This window comes from Spermophilus citellus (assembly GCF_964194105.1).
Source record: "Spermophilus citellus genome assembly, chromosome: X".
NCBI classification, from domain to species: Eukaryota; Metazoa; Chordata; class Mammalia; order Rodentia; family Sciuridae; genus Spermophilus; species Spermophilus citellus.
In genome coordinates this window covers 78,344,409-78,366,024 of record NC_138190.1, presented here as the reverse complement: position 1 = coordinate 78,366,024, position 21,616 = coordinate 78,344,409, and the positions used below count along the sequence as shown (strand labels likewise).

At 35.6% G+C, this 21,616-nt stretch overlaps 1 protein-coding gene across 1 annotated transcript; it reads right to left on the bottom strand.

The window, feature by feature from the left end:
• Positions 1-1,135: 1,135 nt before the first annotated feature.
• P2RY10 (P2Y receptor family member 10) lies at positions 1,136-17,159 on the bottom strand. The gene is made up of 2 exons (XM_081278295.1): positions 17,079-17,159; positions 1,136-3,659 (listed from the first exon to the last, which is right to left on the bottom strand). Exon 2 carries the CDS (start codon positions 3,608-3,610, stop codon positions 2,624-2,626), a length of 987 nt encoding a protein of 328 aa, XP_081134421.1. The 5' UTR covers positions 3,611-3,659; positions 17,079-17,159; the 3' UTR covers positions 1,136-2,623.
• Positions 17,160-21,616: the final 4,457 nt, after the last annotated feature.

The following is a 21,616-nucleotide window of genomic DNA, read 5'->3' as shown; positions in this document are numbered from 1 at the left end:
AGAAGCAATTCTATAATAGAGGAGTTAAATGTTCAAACAGAAGTCTGATGGTGGGGCTAGGGATATAGCTCAATGGTAGCAATACATGTCTAGCATGTTCAAAGCTATGGGTTCAATCCCCAGTACCACCCCCAAAATTTTCATGCTTAATATTTTTATAGAAATAACCACACATAATGGTAATCTACTTATTGAATGGCAAACATTATATACTCTTTGCTAGTATTTCATGCTTCCTAAATGTAAACAGCATAACCATGCATAAACTGCAATTAAAGTCATGTACGTTATTGTAAGAGTTATTAAATTTCTTCCATTTTAACTAAAACTATCAGCAGGTTAGTCTTTCATCAGAGTTAAGAGATTCTTAATGCTTTCTAAGTGAATTATGATAGGTATCTTACAGCAACTTGTGGGCAATGTAGGGTTTAGCATTAAATTTTGAAAAACTAAGGATGTATGTTTGGCTATCCTCATTGTCTCACATCATGTCCCTGTGACAATCATAGGGATAGCTATCAAAATAATTGGCAATTGTAGTAGTTTCAGGCAGTCTCTGTGATTTCTTGGTGTGCTATCTTATCAGCTCAAGCATTGTCACCTTTCCCACTGGCATTTTGCAAGATTTCCTAGCCTTTAAAATACAAGAACCAACTATTGTTTGCTTGGATATGGTTTTGTGTTTTTTTCCTCTAATCCCATTATGAATTCATATATCAGAAAAAGCCCAAAGATTTTCCTTCCAACAGTGGCCAAACTGAAAAGCACATCATTTAACTTGCCCACTAATTCACAAATCTTGTGCATGAAGCACTATGCCTCATCAACCACTTGAGAGGAGGGAATATGAAGCCTGTGATGCTTAAATTCTGAGGTTTCTTTTCTCCATAAACATAGCAGGTTGTATAGTTCCAAGTGGGTTACTTTCAATTTCATCTCTTCAGAGTGGGACCATGATTCTTATAATGCTGCCATTAAGTCCAAGGACATATGGAAACTCTTTAGACAGTGCCTTCAGATGCAGGTTAATAAAGTACATACAAATATATACACATGAAAAAACAGTTTTATTAATTTATAATTACAGAATTCTCTCTCCCCAGAAAACCTGTTCTTTAAAAAACTTCCTCCTTTTAGTTGTCCCTTCTTCTGCTAAAGCAAATCTGTTCAAATGGATATTTTGAGGACTATGGCTTGCATTTTCCTCCCTCCACCCAATGTCTATGCTATTTATATTTCAGATGTAAAAGATAAGAATGTCAGATTGAGTTTCATAAATGCCAACTTGAGAAGCTAAGGGATTGCTTGTATTCAAATCCTCCATAATGATGCTAAAACAGTATCTATAAACTTTGGGGAAATTAAGATAAGATTGCCAGAGAGAGGATACATATTTTCTTATATTCATTATTATTATCATTCACAATATGATAATATTTTGTTTTCTATGCAATTCTGTGAGTCCTGCTTACAGAAAAGCTTCTTAAAAGTCAAATGCATATTTGCTCAGAGTAATATATAGTTGTTAAAAAAGCAGTTAGGCATATTTTTAAAAACTAAATTTTACAGAAAAAAAGTCCAATGCTCAGTTTCAAAACTTCCTTTCACTTATTTATGAAGATTATATGACCTGTATTAAGCCTTAAAATATATATTTTGGAAACTAATTAACTATTTGGGTCTTCTGGACCCTTGTCATGATTCAATAGATTGTCACAATGACAACATAGCTATCACCAGAGACCTTGCAACATGAACTATGACGGGTTAACCCCATAACCCATAGATTTTTTCTGGGCAATCCCAGGAAAATCATATTGAAATGACCTTGATCTCATGTGTCTTAGCTTAATCATTGCACTTAAGTTTAGTATTACCCTAATAAGTATAATAACATAGAGAGAATAACTTGAGAATACATGATCTATTCTCAACAAAGCTTGGCTCACTACTTTTAATCAAAGGCAAGTTGCTTAACCTCTCTGAGATGCCATTTATTCATTTGTATTAGAAACTTTCACATTATACCATTTTTATTAGAGGGGTCAGATGAGATACTATATATCAAAGAAATAGGCAGTCCAGAACAAAATAGACATCCAATAAATTTTCAGCGAATGAATGATTTTCTACACCCTTCCTTCAGTAAAAATTTTGTGGTCCTGAAGCATATGCACTGCTTTAACTCCTTACACCTCTTTATGATTTAACACTTTGACTCTCATTCAGAAATAAAATTCTTCTTACAAGAGAGATTGATTTTTAAATTTGAGAAAAAATTTCTTGTATTTGTTGTATCTTATTAGCAATATCTACAGAAAAATTTTAAGCTAAAGTATCCAGTTTCTCTTTTGTTACAAACATTTGTAAAAATGTGATCTAGGTCTCTTAACTGATAAAGTACCTTGAGTTTTTAAGTTCAGGAAGGCAAATACTGTTTCCCTTCTTCTACATTTTCAACACTCCCTCTTCTATCACATCCCTGTGACCTCAACTATCATACAAGAAAACACTTTTTTTTCTTGTTTCCATTTAGTTAAACAAATTATCTGGATGGTAATTCTGACCTTTAGAAAAAAATCCCAAGAACATAACTAAACAGTTATAATTACTTATTTTATTTTTAACTAATCATTGATGAACCACTCTCCTTGCTCATGAGACGGGAACGGGTCACAGAACTGCTATGGCGAGACAGTTGGTCACGAAACTCTGAAGCCATGAAATAATAGAGAATTGGGTCCAAAAGGCAGCAGAGACTTGCAAGGCACAGGCAAAAAGGATGGAAATACAGTGTGCTTTTGGCAATGGGACAACTGCTAATGATAGTTTCCTTTACCATAGTATAAAAAATAAAGTTAATGTGATAGGGAGTGAAGCAGATGAAGAAGACTGCAGCACACATGAAAACCATCCTCAATGCTTTTTGCCTCTCGGTGATCCCTTGGAAAGCCATGGGTGGCTGTCTCAAAGATATAGTAGTTTTCCAGGTACAATAGGCAATGATGATCACTGGAATCACAAATCCAGCAAGTTCAGCAATTATAATCATGGCAACCAAAGCCACAGCATTCATTTGCCTGTAACCAAGATCAGCAAAGCAGGATTCTGTGTTGTTGCCTAGGTCTGTGCTTCTCAGGATAGGAAATGGCAAACAGGCAGTCCCCACGATGACCCAGATGGCAGCACTGATGCCCACATCATACCTACGCTTCCAGTTTCTGGCCCTGAATGGCTTGAGGAGAAAGAAGCACCTCTGCAGGCTGATGCACGTCAGGAAGAAAATGCTGGCATACATGTTGAGATACTTCAGGTAGAAGCACAACAGACAAAGGGCCCTCTGGAAAGGCCAGTGGCGGTTGATGTAATAGTAAATTCGGAGGGGTAAGGACAGCACATGAGCCAGGTCAGCCACAGAGAGGTTGATCATAAAAATGATGGCTTTATTTTTCTTGCCGATGAAGCGGCACAGGACCCACAAGGCTGCACTATTGGCCAGAAGACCAGGGATGAATATCAGGATATAGGTGGTTGCATAGAGGGAGTACTGAAATGTCAAATTAGTGACATTGCAGTTAGTCTCAACATAGTTGGTATGGTTGCTACCCATCTTGAATATTTCAGTATATTCATCAAGGTACGCGGTGGATTTATGATCCCTGCCCAAAGCAAAGAAAAAAAGAACAGCGATTAATTGTTTAATCAACACCCAGATCTTTCTTATATTTAGAAAGGTACAGAATATTAGAATTACAAAGTAGATGCTCAAGGAAGATGTACTACTGATCCAAGATCAGTCAGTCAATCACTTAAGGAATAATGTAACTTTCCTACAACTGCTCAATCAGGTTCTCTAAGTTATGTCTTGCAAGCAAGGGTGTATTTAAATACTCAATCTATTATTCACCTTACAACAAAGAGTATAGCATGCAAGTATATTTCTTTTGCTGCCAAATTTGTTTTGCCCAAGTCCCTGGTTAGAGTGAATACTGCTCAGTCACTCCAAGTCAAGATGGTAGACATTTAGCCTCATTTTTTGGATACCCTTGCCTCTCCTTTAACATTTTGTTCATTGGGTCCTAGATTTCTACCTTGGCACTCAGCACTTAAAAAATGACCTTGATTCCTCGAGCAGTATCATGGCTGATTTTCAAAATCGAGGACTATGGTTTTGTTATTTTATCATAACAACATGACAGAGGCTCTCTTAGAGTTTGTCTGTCTCTTTTGGCTTAGGTCCTATTTAAAATTCACATGATTACTGGGCACAGTGGTGCATGCCTGTAATCCCAGCAGCTCCAGAGGCTGATATAGGAGGATCGCAAGTTCAAAGCCAGCCTCAGCAATGTTAAGCAACTCAGTGAGGCCCTGTCTCTAAATAAAATACAAAATAGGGTGGGGATGTGGCTCGGTGGTCGAGTGCCTCTGAGTTTAATCCCTATATATACATAATATATTTCAATATTTGAATTTAGAAACTGAATTTTAAGGCATTTCCATTCAAATCATCTTAGGGGAAAAAAATCCCTCTAAGGGGAATCCTGTACTGGTGAGGTATCATCAGGATTTCATGATATCCAGCAATCACTGTTAAGATTGCTCAGGGTACCAAAATCATTCTTTGAAAACAATTTAACATTGTTTTCATTAATCATTGTAAGGAGAAAACTTTTTGAATTCTTCAATCGTACTTTATACTTTAGTATTTTTTTTTCTTGGTAGTGGGGATTCAACCCAAGGATGATTTACCACTAAGCTACATCCCACAACTTTTTAATTTGTATTTTGAGACAATTTCACTAAATCACTGAAAGTCTTGCTAAATTACTGAGGCTGGTCTCAAGCTTGAAATCTTCCTGCCTCAACTTCTTGACTCTCTGAGGTAGTATGATTTTTATTATGTATTATGTTAGGACATGGAGAAAGATTAGGGTAATCTTCTCAAGGTCCAGTCTGTATTTTGCAGATGACTGGCAGGAGAGCAACAGACTAATTATTTTACTTGAATTATCATGTAAAATTTCAGAATGGGAAGGACCTTTGGAAGTCATATTCAACTCCAGATAATACAGGTAAAAGAAGCAATACCAAGAAAAGATGGTTTTATGTCCACACAACCACTAAATGAAAAATCTATGACTTCAAGTGGGAGAACAAGTTACCTACTCTCCATATACCTCCTTCTTTCCATCTTTGTTTTCCTCCCAAAGACAATTTTCTATTGTTTTGTCTGGATGTGGATATAGATTCTAAATAATTCCAGATATTGATAGAAAATATACCTTATCAAATATGAATTAAATTTTTATTTTCAAAGTTTTGATACTAGATTTATTTTTATTTGTTCTTTTTAGTTATACATGACAATAGAGTTTATTTTGACATTTATACACACATGGAGTATATCTTATTCTAATTAGCATCCCAGTCTTGTGGATATACATGATGGTGAGATCCATGTGGTGTATTTATAAATGTACATAGGGAAGTTATGTCAGATTCATTCCACTGTCCCAAAGACAAATTTTATAAGCATACTTTTTGTCATTTTGCAGCAGTGACTACTAGATTCAGATAACTGCTACTATTCAGTTCTAGAATTAGAAGAAATAAATTAGTGAGTTTGTTCTTCAGGTGTGGTGTTTTGATGTTATTGTTTCAAATTTGTTTTTACCAAATCAGAGGGGTGATATGGTTTTAGCTTCTCCACATTAGTGGTAGAATGACTTCTTATGTATTAACAAATCCAGTACATAGAGATGTGATAGGAGAACAAAAGTCTAAGACATGAATTCACAGAAAAGTGTCAATGTTATGAGCTTCTGTTATTCTAAAAAGTACTTTCACTTCCTCTCCTCTTCCCTTTCACTCCCTCTCCTCTCCTTTTTCACTCACACTATTTGGCCTATCACCTGTGATATGTCTGAAAGAGTCATGCAATCTTCTTGTGTACATATGTATGATTTAGAGTGGGAGGGTGGATAAGTTCTCACATGGGGAAAGTCAGATAATCATCATGTTGTGACCATCAAGAATGCATCCAGGTAAATTTGTCAGGAAAAAGCTATAGGTAAATCTGCCCCACGGGTCCTCCAGGGATCCCAATTAGAGTCAATCTACCCTACCACCAGAGGAATGGTGGTATATAGGTGGTATATAAAGAATACTGCTCAGCAATATAAACAAACTATTTACACATGCAACAAGATAGGTTAACCTCAATATAGCTCTGGTTAGTGAAAAAAGCCAAAGCCCCATCTTAAAAAGTACATAACAGGATTTCATTTATAAAATACTAAAAAAGTTTGCTGTGGTTTGTGCATGTGGAAGAGTTAGGAAAGACTGGTAGTTTTATAGACAAAAAGAATGTTTTTGTTTTATTAGATGCATTCAGTAACTTGATTATGATTTTTATAGCTGTATGTATAAGCTTTAATAGCACACATTTTATACTTGACATATTTTCAGTGTATTGCATATTATTCGTACCTCAATAAAGCCATCAACAACAACAACGAATTCACCAAGTTATCCAAAAAGGAAGATTTCACATGAATTATCTAATTTCTTTCAACTATGCTGAGAGGTAGAACTATTATTACTCTCAGAATGCACATGAGGAAACTGAGGCTCAGAAAGATTTAGTAAATTTCACAAAGTAAGAAAAATAGAAAATGGTAAATATAGGATCTAATATCATGCAGGCTTTCTCCTAATCTTTTGCTATTTTCACTACTCTACTTTCTTTTTTCTGAGTTGCAGGGACTACATAGTAGAATGCAGCTAGCTTACCTACCTCTCATTGTGACATGTGAAAGCGTATTATGGTAGAGCATTTCTAATCCCATAGTAAGATAGTATGATCTTATAACACCAGTTTGGCTATCAGGATAGAACTAAATATTTGTCCCCATACATGTAAACCATCCCTTGCCACTACCCACTTTGAGTTCAGTATTGACATTGATGTTACTATTTATTATATAATCCCTGCAGAGGCTGTAAGAAAGCAAAAGAAGATACAAGTGCATTACAATTTCAAAATCTAGAAACAGCTCACACCCACTCAAATCACACTTCCATTTTTGTACTTAACAAACATGGTTGTTTGTTTTGGCTCCACTAGTGTAGAAAGTTTCACTTACAAAAGGAAGATGTTCTGTTTACACCTCTGTGTTAAATAACAGAGCCCATTTAGGCCAAAACAGCAAGCTAGAGGTCAAGTTCACACCTTCATTTTTATTGTGGTTTATACGCCTCTGAAATTCACAATTCGTTGTGAGCTTAGAGATTCTCATGGCTTGCTTTTCAAAAGTTCTTCTCCAGACTGAAGAGAAAGTAGGAAGAGTTTCCCCCTGAATCTTCTCAGTGACAAGTAAGTATAAAATCCCCATGCTGGGGAATGGCAAGGGAATTTATTAGGGGTTGGGCAAAAACACAGAGTCTGTTAGAGAAGGAACATTTAGCTTTCTGTGAAAAAGTTGTGTCACTGAGATTTAAGAAAGGAGAACAACCTAAGAAGTCACTAACAGGAATATTCAAAGTATGTTTCTTCGGTTTCCCTGCTTTTGTCTCTCTGTCTCTGTCTCTCTCTCCCCTTCTCTGTCTATATCTGGGTGGTTGATGTTGCTTCTGTTGCCAATCTCTCTCCCTTTTAATTTAAACATATCTAGGGTCCCTGTCTCTTACAGAGATGTGAGATTAGTGATTCATTCCTTTATCTGTTCTTTCCTTTTCAGTCAATGCCCTGACTCTCCTCTCAGACACTAAAGCTAGAAATTGGAGAGTCACTTCAACCTCTGTTACTCTAGTACCCCTAATATTCAATCAGAAACTAAATGATTTTACCTCCCTAATTTTCCACAATCTAGCTGTATCTCTTACCACTGTCCTGATACAGGCCACTGTCATTGCCCCCACTGAACAATTGCAACAGCTGCTGTACTGGACTGCCTACCTTGGAGTCCATTTCCCATAATATGTCTAACACTAATATTATCATTTAATGAGAACTACCATTTATTTATAGGCTAAATGCATTATATGCATTATCTCATTTATTCTCATAGGAGTCCTATGATTATATCGATGTCACAAATGAGGAAGTTGAGGTGTAGAGGGTTTACATAAGTTGCAATGAAGTCACAAATATTGCATGGGGTAGAAAGAGTCTGTGTATTATCATTGGACTCCATGGTTGACACTGTACTCTCCTTGCCTCTCTTTTATATTTTACCACACTTGTTGAAAATCATTTAACATGTATTTCTCTTTAATTAGGAGATTTGCCATCTTTTGATCCCTTCTAACTCTTTCCACATATAGCTCAGGTGATCCTTCCTTGTAACACCATACCATTCCTTTGCTTAAAATCCTTTTCTGGTTCTCTAATGCTGTTAGCATTTACTCCAAACTTCTCATTGTGACCCAAAGGCTTTATAACTTATGGATTCTATGTCTTTAAATATCACTTAATTCCATTATCTTCCTCATTTTCTGTATTTCAACCACACTGAGATGCTTTCAGTTCCTTTAACAAGCCAAGATTTTATCTGACAAAGGTTTCTGCATACATTGTTCCTTCTCTCTGAAATTTTCTCCCTCCAGATCTTTATATGTCTGGTTCTTTCTAATCTCAGTTTGTAGGCCAAAGAGACCACTATGAAGTCAAACAACAACAAGTGCTGGCGAGGATGTGGAGAAAAGGGTACTCTTGTACATTGCTGGTGGGACTGCAAATTGGTGCGGCCAATTTGGAAAGCAGTTTGGAGATTCCTGGGAAAGCTGGGAATGGAACCACCATTTGACCCTGCTATTGCCCTTCTCGGACTATTCCCTGAAGACCTTAAAAGAGCATGCTACAGGGATACTGCCACAACGATGTTCATAGCAGCACAATTCACAATAGCTAGACTGTGGAACCAACCCAGATGCCCTTCAATAGATGAATGGATAAAAAAAATGTGGCATCTATACACAATGGAGTACTATGCAGCAATAAAAAATGACAAAATCATAGAATTTGCAGGGAAATGGATGGCACTAGAGCAGATTATGCTTAGTGAAGCTAGCCAATCCCTAAAAAACAAATACCAAATGTCTTCTTTGATATAATGAGAGCAACTATGAACAGAGCAGGGAGGAAGAGTAGGAAGAAAAGAGTAACATTAAACAGAGACATGAGATGGGAGGGAAAGGGAGAGAAAAGGGAAATTGCATGGAAATGAAGGGAGACCCTCATTGCTATACAAAATTACATATAAGAGGTTGTGAGGGGAATGGGAAAATAAACAAGGAGAGAAATGAATTACAGTAGATGGGGTACAGAGAGAAGATGGGAGGGGAGGGGAGGGGGGATAGTAGGGGATAGGAAAGGTAGCAGAATACAACAATTACTAATAGGGCATTATGTAAAATTGTGGATGTGTAACCGACGTGATTCTGCAATCTGCATTTGGGGTAAAATTGGGGGTTCATAACCCACTTCAATCTAATGTATGAAATATGATATGTCAAGAGCTTTGTAATGTTGTGAACAACCAATAAATAAATAAATAAATAAATAAATAAATAAAAATTAATACTATCCAAAGACTCCAAAGTATAAAATGATTAACATAACAAAATGGAACAATAGGCATTCTATTTCAGCTGGCCAATAGTATGAAACGTGGAACATATAGAACAGGACATGAGAGTGGGGAAAGGGAGTGGAAGAGAGAAGATTGTACAAAGGTAGATGAGACAAGAGCATGGAAAGTTTTGAATGCATTTAATGGAAAATTCTAAGAAATGTGATACAACTATACTTGAATTTTTGAATGACTTCACTGCCAATAGTGTAGAAGATGGATTAGAAGGATGGGACACAAGGAGTCCATATCATTTGGGAGTATTTTAGTTGATCAACAGTCTAAGTTTGCCTGGGATTGAGGGTTCCCTGGGCTATAGAATTTTCAGTGCTAAAGCATGACAGTTCAAGGCAACAGCATAGTTGGTCATCCTGATGCTGGATGATAAAGAATATTATCTGGGGTGGGGGTTGTGGCTCAGAGGTAGAGCTCTTGCCTACCATGTGTGAGGCACTGGGTTTGATCCTCAGCACTACATAAAAATAAAATAAAGATATTGTGTTTGCCTATAACTAAAAAATAAATATTTTTTAAAAAAGAATATCGTCTAAATTCAAAAAATTAGAATTTAAAGTAAAATTCAGATATGGAATTGGCCAGTTTCCAAGATTGTTTGAGGAGCCAATAATAATTTCATTTATAAAACTTTTGAAAGGTTATAGAAATATATCACAATTTCAAACTTCTTCAAAGTAGTTTTAAATGTAGCAACTAACAGCGTTCACTTTCGCTGAAAACCTGAAAAAAATCACCTCTTCTTTAGTCCAGTGCTTTCTAAATTTGTATTCTCTGACAAGTTTCATTGATTCCTGACTTTTGAAATGTTTTTCTCTAACAGACTCACTCAGAATCACCAAATTACACTGGAAATTTGCACTATTCAATTCCAGAAATTAATATCTAAATCTCTCCATTTCTTTTAGTCTCACCTAGCTTCCTTCATCATCTTACTTACTTCCCTGTCCAGATTAAATAGTTTGTCAAATTAACTATTCTCACCCAATAATTCATACATTCCTGTTCTGCTTTCTTCTGCTTCACCAACCTTGCAAAGTCTTAATCTAAGAGGAAGTCCACAATCCATTTTCTATTGTCCTATCTAAATGGACGAATGATTCTGTTTAAAAAAAAAAAACAGGGTCTATTTTGAATGACACAACTAAAAATTAATGATCTCCAGCCTAAGATTTTTGTTCTAGCTTTATTCTCATGCACCTAATTAGTATCTTCTTCTATTAGCATGGCAGCTATCCAGCACCTTAACAACTCTACTAAAGCTTCCTCCTCTCTCAAGCTCTCCCATCCCCCACCTTTCTCAGCAGATGGCTTTATCCCTTACCTCACAGAGAATATTGAGGTTATTGAGTGAGAAGTAACTCAGTTTCATCTATTGTCCCGTCCCAACACAAATCTTATCTAAAGCTGCCCTCTTTGTACATCCCAAGCTGTTCTTTCTGTCTGAAGATGAATTAGCACACTCCTCTCATATCTCTCTTGATCTTATTCATTAGTTATTCCCTTTCACTCCCAGACTTCCATGCCCTCCTCCACCTCAGCTAATTCTTTGTCATGAAGTTTCTCTAACTCACCAAATAATGATTCTTTATTCTATGCACCTTATCCTTCTTTTCCATCTTCCTTTTCTATTTAAAAATATTCCTCACAATAGTTGTTCACACCAATTATTTTCTTTTCCTCACATTATGTCCATCGTTCAATGCATTTCCAAGTGCTATACATATCCCCACAACCTCAATCCAGTCCTGAGTTCTGTGATTCTGAGATACCCAGACAGAAATTAGAGCAGAATTCCCAGTGGCTCCAATACCAGTCTTACAGAAGTAAGGCTTCTTGGTGCCTCCACTTTATAGTGCTCTCTACAGGATACAAGCCTCCTACCCCCCAAAATCAGGATAATGAAGAAGTGATGCTTTTTTCTCTTGAAAGAGGGGTCTGCAGCTGGGTATAATGGTGCACATCAGTAATCCCAGTGGCTTGGGAGGCTGAGGCAGGAGGATCACAAGTTCAAATCCAGCCTCATCATCTTAGTGAGGTCCTAAGCAACTCAGTGAGACTCTGTCTCTAAATAAAATACAAAAAAGCTGGGGAAGTGGCTCAGTGATTAAGCACCCCTGCGTTCAATTTCTGGTACAAAAAAAAAAGGTGGGGGGGGGAGAAAGAGTTATGCTGTGCTGTGTTGGTAGATGTTAAATACCTAAGGGGAATAACCAGCACAGGGGTGTAATCTAATAAGCAAAGCAGGAAACCAGTAACCATCTCCGAGTTACTGTTAAAGTATGGCTTTAATGATATACCTGATAATGAAAATTGGTATAAAGTTATGATTAACACTCAGTTAAGCTCCTTTTTTTTTGCCTCGATCCCATATCAGAGATCAGTATTTTACTCCTATCTCAGATCCCATCCCATCCCTTGTACTAGGCAGCCCTACTCTAATTTCCCTTTTCTTCAAATTTCCACTAAATTTATAGTTTGCCCTAGGAGAATGCAATCTCTCTGAGATTCTGACCCTTAGACATTTATATAATTCACTTTACTTAGTAGAGGACTAAGCATGCAGTAGTGGCTCAGTTCATATGCATTAAATTATAAAGGTAAGAATATGGAGAATGGGCACATATTTGCAGAGCCTTGGGTAATTTTATTAGCTATGTTTCTCCCATGAGTTACTCTCCTAAGAAACTTCTATAACCTTTCTCCATCTACTACTGAGGAACATGTGGTAAATGCAAGTATAATAAGGTTTGATTCTAACAAATCTTGATACCTAAAAGCTTCAAATTCTACAATCCCAAGCTTTCCATTTCCAATAGGAATCCAATATACTTAAGTGGGAATTTAACCATTGAGCACTTTATTTTGTAGAAATACCTAATTTTATCTCAGAACACAAAGGTGCATCAGCTCTTTAAATATTATTCACTGGACCTGAGTCCAATGTCTTCGTAGGTACCAATAACATCTCCAAAAACTCAGTTGCCTTTCTCAACCAACTAGCTCAATGCTAGTTTCAAAAAGATATAGCTAAACTGAGCTTATGTTATTATGACATCAAAATTTATACTAAAATCCTAAGACATTGTGTTTCATTTGTGTACAATGAATTGAAGAGCATTCTGCTGTCATGTATAACTGATTAGAACAAATAAATTAAAAAATTAAAAAGAAATGCTAGGTACATGTATGATTGCATGAGTGGTGGGGCCCTACTTTGTGTACAACCAGAAAAGTGATAAATTGTGCCCCATCTGTGTATGATGAATCAAAGAGCATTCTGCTTTTCTGTATAACTGATTACAATAAATTTAATTTTTTAAATCCTAAGACCCTGTGAAATACTAAATCCAAGAATTTTGCACATCTATCTAGATCCTAATTTGTATGCAAACTCTAAATTTTATAACAACTCAGTTAATTATTATGATGCCCTCTTACAGATCAGAAAATGGAGTCTTAGCAGGACTAAGTGAATTTCCCAAAGAGTTATCATTTAAGTAGTAATGAAGCTCTTCATAATTAGAGAAAGTTCAAACTCTCCTTGTCAAAACAACTCATTGCAAGGAGAAAAAAATATTTTAAAGTGACATTTTTGTGCATAAGACTGTTTCTAAAAGACGAACAATCTATTGTTCTGGGCTCTTTCTATCACTTTTATGTATATGTGCTATGTTTATATGGTAAATTACTGCCCACCAGGTGTCAGGGTAGGATTATATCAAAACCAATATCTTTATGTAGTTTTACCTTTGAACTCAAATCATAATAGATCAATGAAGTAGTGGTACAATTTCTTTATAACAAGAATGAACTGAATTAGACAACACTTGTGGGATCTGGAAAACTCAAAAGCAGTAGAATATATGTTAAAAGTACTAAATTTGGAACTAAAAGACTTAGATTATTTTAACTATTCAAATTCACTTTGTGTTGCTTTGATAAATTCCTTCCCTTCTGTGGACTTCATTTTCCTTATTATTAAAATGAGGCAATGTAATTTTTAACTCCCTTGCAGTTCTAACTTAGGCATTGCTTCCCTCAATTCCTACCAAGAGCACTGTCACTGCCATTCCTAATATAGCCAATAACACCTCAGCTGACATTTATACTTAATAATGCATTATAAGTGTGTGTCTACTTATTTATACTTAATGCATTATAAGTACATCTGCATATAATTGACATTTATCTTCATTGAAAAGATCTATTATGAATAAACAGATCAGGGAATATCATATCTAACTTATGGATGAGGAAACTGAGGCTCAAAGAAGCATTTTTTTTTTTCATTTACCTGAAGCTGTTAAATTATCAAGTGGCAAAATCAGGAGGATAGAATTCAGGTTCTAGAAACATCTAAAAAACATTCAGGTGCCTTTCCCAACCAACTTTCCTTACTCCCTACTCTACAAGCCTTCACCCTCCTCAATCCCGCTCCTCTTTTCACCTATTATCATTAAGTAAGTAGCACCACTAAGTAACCAAGTTCTCAAATTTACTTCTATTTTCATTGGTGTTAGGGCCAATCTCTGTGTTTATCATTTTTAAGGAAGAGAAACTAAATAGAGAAAGAAGTTTGTTAATGGGGAACCACCTTTACAGGCCATTTGGGAACTTAACATATTTTTTTTAAACTTATCCCACATGAATTACCTAAGCTAGTTTGATCCTCATAACCCTGGTGTTTTTCACTCAGTCACAGCCAGAGCCAAAGAGGAGCATCTAAAATTGGAAACTGTAATTTCCTGAATTAATACACATCGACTTCAAATAACCCTTCTTGACGTCAGAAGCACAGAGATTTGGATATATTCTGCAAGTCTATACATTTTTTTTCTGTCAAATAAAGGAAGTAAAAATTATATTTATCCTTAAAATGAATTAAAGCAATTAGATCATTTAAAAACTAACATCTCAAATTTTGAATTTGACCTTCCATACATGGATCTATTCAATTTTTAATGATTTAGAAGGAGGCCTAATTAGATATGTTTTCAATCGGAGCAGCATTTTAGAAGAGGAAAGAATTATGCATTTTGGGCAGACTTAGGATTATATCATGACTTATTTATTGGCTATCTAGTTTGAAATAATTCAATTCATATCTTTGGACATCAGTTTTCCCATATGTAAAAGTAAGATTTTAGTTTCTGATACATAGATCATTGTGTAGATGGAAAATATATGTGAATGTACTAATTTTCATTTCTGGTACACAGTAAGCAGTAAATAAATATAAGTTCATTTCCTCTTTACTTGTATACAGAGTTATTGTGGAAATCAGATTTAAGAACCAATTGCTTTGTTTATTGTTTATATCCTATCATATATTCCTTGAAGAAAGAAAATTATGTAAGAAAAAATATACTTATCTGTGATCCAAAAGTTAAATTTCTTTTGATAATCTTTTTTTGAAAGAAAATAGTGGGCATTGGTAAAGATTACTGACTTGTCTTGAAAATCTGAAATACATGTTCAGAACACTTTCTCTAATTAGATTTCCCTACTACATCCCCATTATTTACCAGTCCATGATATATAACTTTTTTCAGGTACTGAACACCTAGACTCCAATTATTGTACACTAGGACCATCTATTCTAACCCTTTTCCCATTATTATAGGTGAAATTATTGAGATACATACAAAAGAAGTAATTTGCTCAAGGCCACAAAATGAGTCATTGGCAGAACTTGAACTATAATCCAGACTTCTTCACTTCTTATGTATCGATCTGTCTACTTCATCACTCTACCTGTGAAGCATGTGAATGAATAATAGGTGAAAACTTCCCTATAAAATATCCTCGTCCGAAGTAATAAGAATCTTTTTGGCCAAAAGTTCTCTTTTTAATATAGACCCCCTGCCAGACATTTCCCTGATTGGTGGAACTCTTAGAAAGTGTGGGTTCATAACAAATGTCTTTGTCCTTTTTGTTAAATATAATAGAGGGCTATAGACTGTCCTGCCTCATAGGACTCCAACTCACCTCATATACAGTTAATCAACAATCACCACCCAAACCACCCATAATTGTGTTCATTCATTTGGAGTATTATGCTCCACTACTGCTAGGATTTAACTCAACAGCTTTCCCATTTGGACTCAAAAAGAAATGCATTTGACCAAAGAAGGATCTGTGTTCAATAGAAACCACTAAAAACATAACTGTCCTACATGAATGACCTGATTATCAGTATAACTGAAGTCACTAGCCACCTCAATATTCCTGTGTATAATTTACTTTAGCTGTGAATAATTTTAACATATTTTAATTGCCCAGAGGAACTCCAAAATTAATAAAAATGGCAAATCCTCCCCACTGCACTTGAAGAAGCAAAATAAAAATATCCTTGGATCCTTGGATCTGAGACTATTCGGCACAAAAAGTACAACAAAGCTTGTTATCCCTGTATAGACCGATCCTGGTGCAAAGTGAATTTTCACAGTCCACTGTCAGGGACTACCCAACTGGAAATTTTCTTTTGACCTAGTCATTTTGTCTCAGAACTGGAGAAATGTTAGCACTCAATAATAATAGTAACTGAAAAGATAAATGCCTCAATTTGGGGCTTTGCTATTCAGTACAGATAAAATTGGGTAAAAAAGTACCTTCCAAAGGATCAAGGTGAACAGATTATACATGATATATTTTCTCTTTTTCTAATCTAAAAATCATTAGGGTCATAAATTCATTTACAATATTCTCTGGAAGATGCAGCCTACTGTAGGGGAAAAGGAACATGAGTTAGAACACATGGATCTTATTTCTAATTCTGTCACTAACTTGCAGGGTGATTCTGTCTTCACCTCACTGGTTCTCAGTTTCCTCATCTGTATTGCAAAGGATTTTCATCTCAAAGATCATTTTAGTTCCAAAATCAATAATATTGCTTTCTTTCATTTCTCCTGAAGGAAATGATTATTTGGCTTAGTATCTCTGCAAGCTAAACTTACCAAATCAAAAAGTTTGTTTAAAAATTTTCCTTCATTATACAACTAGATAAATTAAACACAGCAGTAATCCAAATCCTATTTTATTGGCTAAGTATATAAAATTGTCCCAATGAGTAGAACTCAAAACAACTCTTTGCTGACCATTTTTTTTCCTATAAGTCTTGGTCCCAATTTACAAAGACGTTTCTCACCCTAGCCCCTTCCACCACAACACTTAGCAAAGGCTGAGCTGCACCATAGACTCTATGTTCCTCGTGTAATGGTGGGGACTAATGGCATTGACCCTAACTTGGAATTCTGGTCAGACACAAAGACAATCACCCTTGCTCCTGCTGTAAGAATTCTGACATGAGAAACCAGGGGTCATTTCAATTCAGACACTGTTCCTACATTTGCCTGTTCTGATTTTTATGCTCCCACCAGTCTTTTCACATGGAACCACTAATACCCCAGGTCCTAGACTATAACTTACCTGGAGTTCAGGCCGGACAAGCACTCTTGTTTCTTTGCAAGGAGCTAGGAGTAAAAAAGCCTAATTCTGAGTGGCACGTACATATCCTGTTGATAACTGAAAAGAAATGCTTCTTTAAAGAGGAAGTTGAGTACATTTGGGCCTCACCACAGAAACCTTATTTGCACAGACTAAAGGTAAGTCCCTTGAGCAATGACGCTGGTCTAGTTTTATTTCTCTTTTATTTCATTGGCGCACAGAAATTCAAAGTAAAGGAAGTCAAAGACCATGCACATTCAAACAATGAATGCATACTAGCCTTTATTACTGTTTCTCACCCTAGGCCCTTCCACCACAACCCATGTTTATTTCACTAGATTCCAGAAGGTTCAATGGCAAGATGAGACTTTCAAACAAAATCTGTAGGTTTACTGAAGGGAAAGTTGCTATTTAATCCTGAGGAAAAAGGCTGAGAAACCTTGGGAATACAAGTCAGACAACTTTTGCTTAAGCTGTTCTTTATGAGTACCTTTCTCCCAACCCCTTCATGTTTAGACTCATAATTTAATGTGCAGTTCAGTTGTTTTTGTACCTTCTTATCCCTTTACAATACTGTAAACTGTTTGAGGACAAAGACCATGTCTGAGTTATCTCTGTATTCCTAACTAGTCCAGCACAAGGCATTTCCATGAATATTTATTGAATGAATAAGTGAGAGAATGAATGAATGAATAAATGCTCAAAGAATGCATAAGTATATAAATGAACAGTATTGATTACAGAATTTCCATCCAATGTACTGAGATTCTTATTATTATGTATATTGCCTATGGGAGCTTCACAAGTATGCAAATAAATATCACACGCTTGGAGCCAACAGCCTCAGCCAAATCTGAGAGCAATTCTTAGAAACAAGGCTTGCAAAGCAGCACAAACTACTATGAGTGTGCAAGGGAACCAAACTCAGAACCCAGGCTCCAAAGAGCCTTGTGAGTAATAAGTATAGCAAAGGAGAAAAAATAAATTATTGTGGATTAGGTAAAAGGGTAGTGTTCCGGTTCACAGATAAGAAGGATTAAAGAAGGAAGTAGATGGTAACATTCTTGTAGGAGAGTAACCTGGATCTGCAACAAGCTCATATAAAACCAGAACCATTAGAGAGCTAGATGGAACTATGCCTGACACTCAGAGATGTCCAGTAAAAATCACTAGAACATCAAGGGATGGAAAAGAAAAGCTTTCAGCATTGGAAACTACGAGGTTGGGCTGATTGATGATAAGACCATAACTTATGAGAACTGACAAAAAGAGAGGGTACGCATCCTGGCTGATGTATGTCAAATGAAAAAAGCTTGACCTTGCAGTCCTCTTCCTAATTCTGATTTAATATATTTATTCACCTCCAATCTGTTATTAATTTAGTTTTCTGACTTGGAATCCTTACTGAGAAGAGAATACATTGACAGGCCAACGCACATCTCAGGCCATTTGGCAGGTCTGTTCCTCACTATAAATTATTAAATTGGCTTTCTGATACAAATATGCCCCTTGTGAGTTTGAACAGTGTGAGCCAGTTCTTCTAGGGTATTATCCGTCCCAGAACAAAGAAAGGTCCAGACCTGTTCAACTTCAAAACCAAAACCTATAATAGCAGGAATAAAGGAATCATTTCCTGACAATTAATTATCATCACCACATCCCACCTTCATTTCACAGATGACATATTAAACCTTTTAGATTACTTCATTTCTTTCTTGAATGCAAGTACCCTCATTGGTCATTGGTCCTAAAAATGGAAGCAAATAAAGATCAGAAGTCAGCATCCCAATCAGGCAAAAAACAATTCAACTCAGGTAAATTCACATGTTATTTAAAGGGAGCAAAGCTGTGGTCAAATCAAGAAAACCTGATAATTTATCATCTCCAATTAATTTACAGAACAAAGTCTTCTAGTTGTTAGGATTAATGATTATTATCACCTGGAACCAATTAATAAATATTTTACTCATAAGAGTTTAAATAGTAGTCCAGCTGTCTCGTTTTGCTCACAATTGTGAATGCTTCCCTTCTTCCTATGTCTCCCCTCAGAGTTCACTTTATTTGGTGGCTCTTGTCTTCGCTAGTCTGGGAAGAGTTTATGATTTGATGTTTCAAAGGCTTTTTAATTATTTTTTAGTTGTAGTTGGACACAATATCTTTATTTATTTTTATGTGGTGGTGAGGATCGAACCCAGGGCCTCACCTGTGCTAGGCAAGCACTCTACCACTGAGCCACAACCCCAGCCCCTCAAAGGCTTTTTAGTCTAACAATAGCAGTAGAAGAGGAAGAATAACTGCTCTTGAGGGCATTATTCATTACCAAATACTCTATTTTTTAGGAAGAACTATTCAATTTTAGTATCAGGAAAAACTAGATTGTTATTAAACAACTGGTTTAATTTGAATCCCATGGATAGTGGTTGAGCAACTGGTTGTGTGTCTCTTTCTATCTGGTCTGCTGAAAAACTTGGAAGCAATTTAAAGATTACTAGTAGAAACCATAGAGATCCTCTTATATTGCTTTTCTAGATTGGCTTCTTTCATGGATCAATGTCTATGAACTTGCTCATTTTTCTTTTTTAGTTTGTTTACCTTTAATCCTAGAATACATTCTTAAAGCCACTATCAATCCTTTCTAGGAAAAAAGTAATAAAATAAAGGACAATGTGAGATGTAACTTTATTTCTTTTTGTATTAGAATTAGTAAACATGAATTGCTTTAAATAAACTGTCTTCAAGGTTTCCCATGTCTGATATCTGATTATATATGTACAGAGTATTCCTCTGTGCTTTTTAACTAATCATTCAACAAATACTTAGCGAGCTTTGGCAATGAGCAATTTTTTAAATAATGAGATAGGGTTGAGAAGCAGCATAACATAGATTTCCTATCCTACAAGTGTCTACAGTTAAGTGATCATTAAGACACTGATTAGGAAACACAGCATAGTATATGATTTGTATTACATTGTGTAGAAATTAAGAAAATGAATCCACCATGAACTGAAACTCTTTGGGAAGTTTTGCTAGTTCTTGCTTAATATGCAAAGTTTGGGTTAAGCAGTATTTCCCAGTGAGGAGAACATATCCTACCAGAGGCACAAAACGTTTTTGCATTTTATGTGGTATAAAGAATAGCTTTTAAAAAGGTTTAAAGTCATGTATTTATTTTAAAGCTTTAAAATATAATAGAATTAGTAATTCAAAGCTGTGATTTCATGGATAATATTGCTTAAGTCTGAAGTAGTCAAGATTTTAAAAATCTTATTTAAACATACACACAGAAAAGCAAATATATAGAACATAAGGAAACATAATAAAACTATGGAGGAACATCTGAATATTAAAATTCAGCAAATTTAAAGATAGGGAGAAGTCAAGGAATTACAGGAAAGAGAATGGGAAGTAAGCATATATAATTTGTGTGATAAGGAGGACAAAATTTTGTCTGAAAATAGTACATGTTAGGAAACAGTGTAGAAGATGCTTTGAGGGTGGAAACAGGCAACAAAGTTCTCAGAATATAGATAACAGGAAGTTACTTATGGGTTGTAAGCACAGCTAGGGGGAGGGAAATGAAAACTATTATTTATTGAATACTTTCTATGAACTGTCACCATTCTAGGCAATTTACACACATAATTTCATTTATTAATTCTTCGATCCAATTCCATGGAGCAGGAACTAATATTATCTCCCATCTTGTATATGAGAGAACTGAAATATAGAAGGATTAGTTAACTTCCATAAGATCATAAAACAAGTCATTGGGAGAGATAAGATTATGATCCACTTCTGTTTGGCTCTAGAGACCAAACTATTATTCCTTGAAAAATCACTGTTACAACAGTACACATAATGGATTGCAGAAAAGGGACAAACAGGAGGCTCTGAGCTCTTTTGAAGCATATACCAATAATTTAAATTTAAGGTAATAAGAGCATAAATTCAGGCAAAACCAGTAAGAATGAAGATAGAGGGAATTTGAAGAGGATTATTTTTCTCAAGAGCCCTTAGAGCTGTAATCAGTAAAATGAAAGAGGAAATGAATCTTCATAAATAGGGATAAATCAGTCTTTGTAGGAATTCAGTGTTTGCATATTTTTCATTTAAAAAATGAGTCATATGCAAGAATCTTCTTTCAGAAAGAAAAATATACTTTAGAGCTAGAATAGATGTGCATTTTCCTGAACCACAGAGGCTGGTTTTAGAGACAGGTATAAGCACATGGGCACTTCTTGAGGCCCCCCTGTGATGAACCTGCAGTCCTAAAAAAGGAAATTATTGGTCTCACAATATATGAATTTCTAAAGAATTATATTTCATATAATTTTCCTAAGAGGAGATTTCATTCAACCAAATAACTAACCATTTGGTTTTACATGTTGTGAATTAATAGCATAATGAAATTTCACCAAATTCTGGATAATCTCTTTGGTTTACAAAAACAAAAACATTGACTGAGCAATAGGCAAAAGGATAAGATTTGTTATTCCATACATCTTTCTATGAGCCTTACT

Coding starts and splice junctions, on each gene's coding strand:
- P2RY10 (XM_081278295.1), bottom strand. CDS start 3,610: ATGGGTAGCAACCATACCAACTATGTTGAGACTAACTGCAATGTCACT.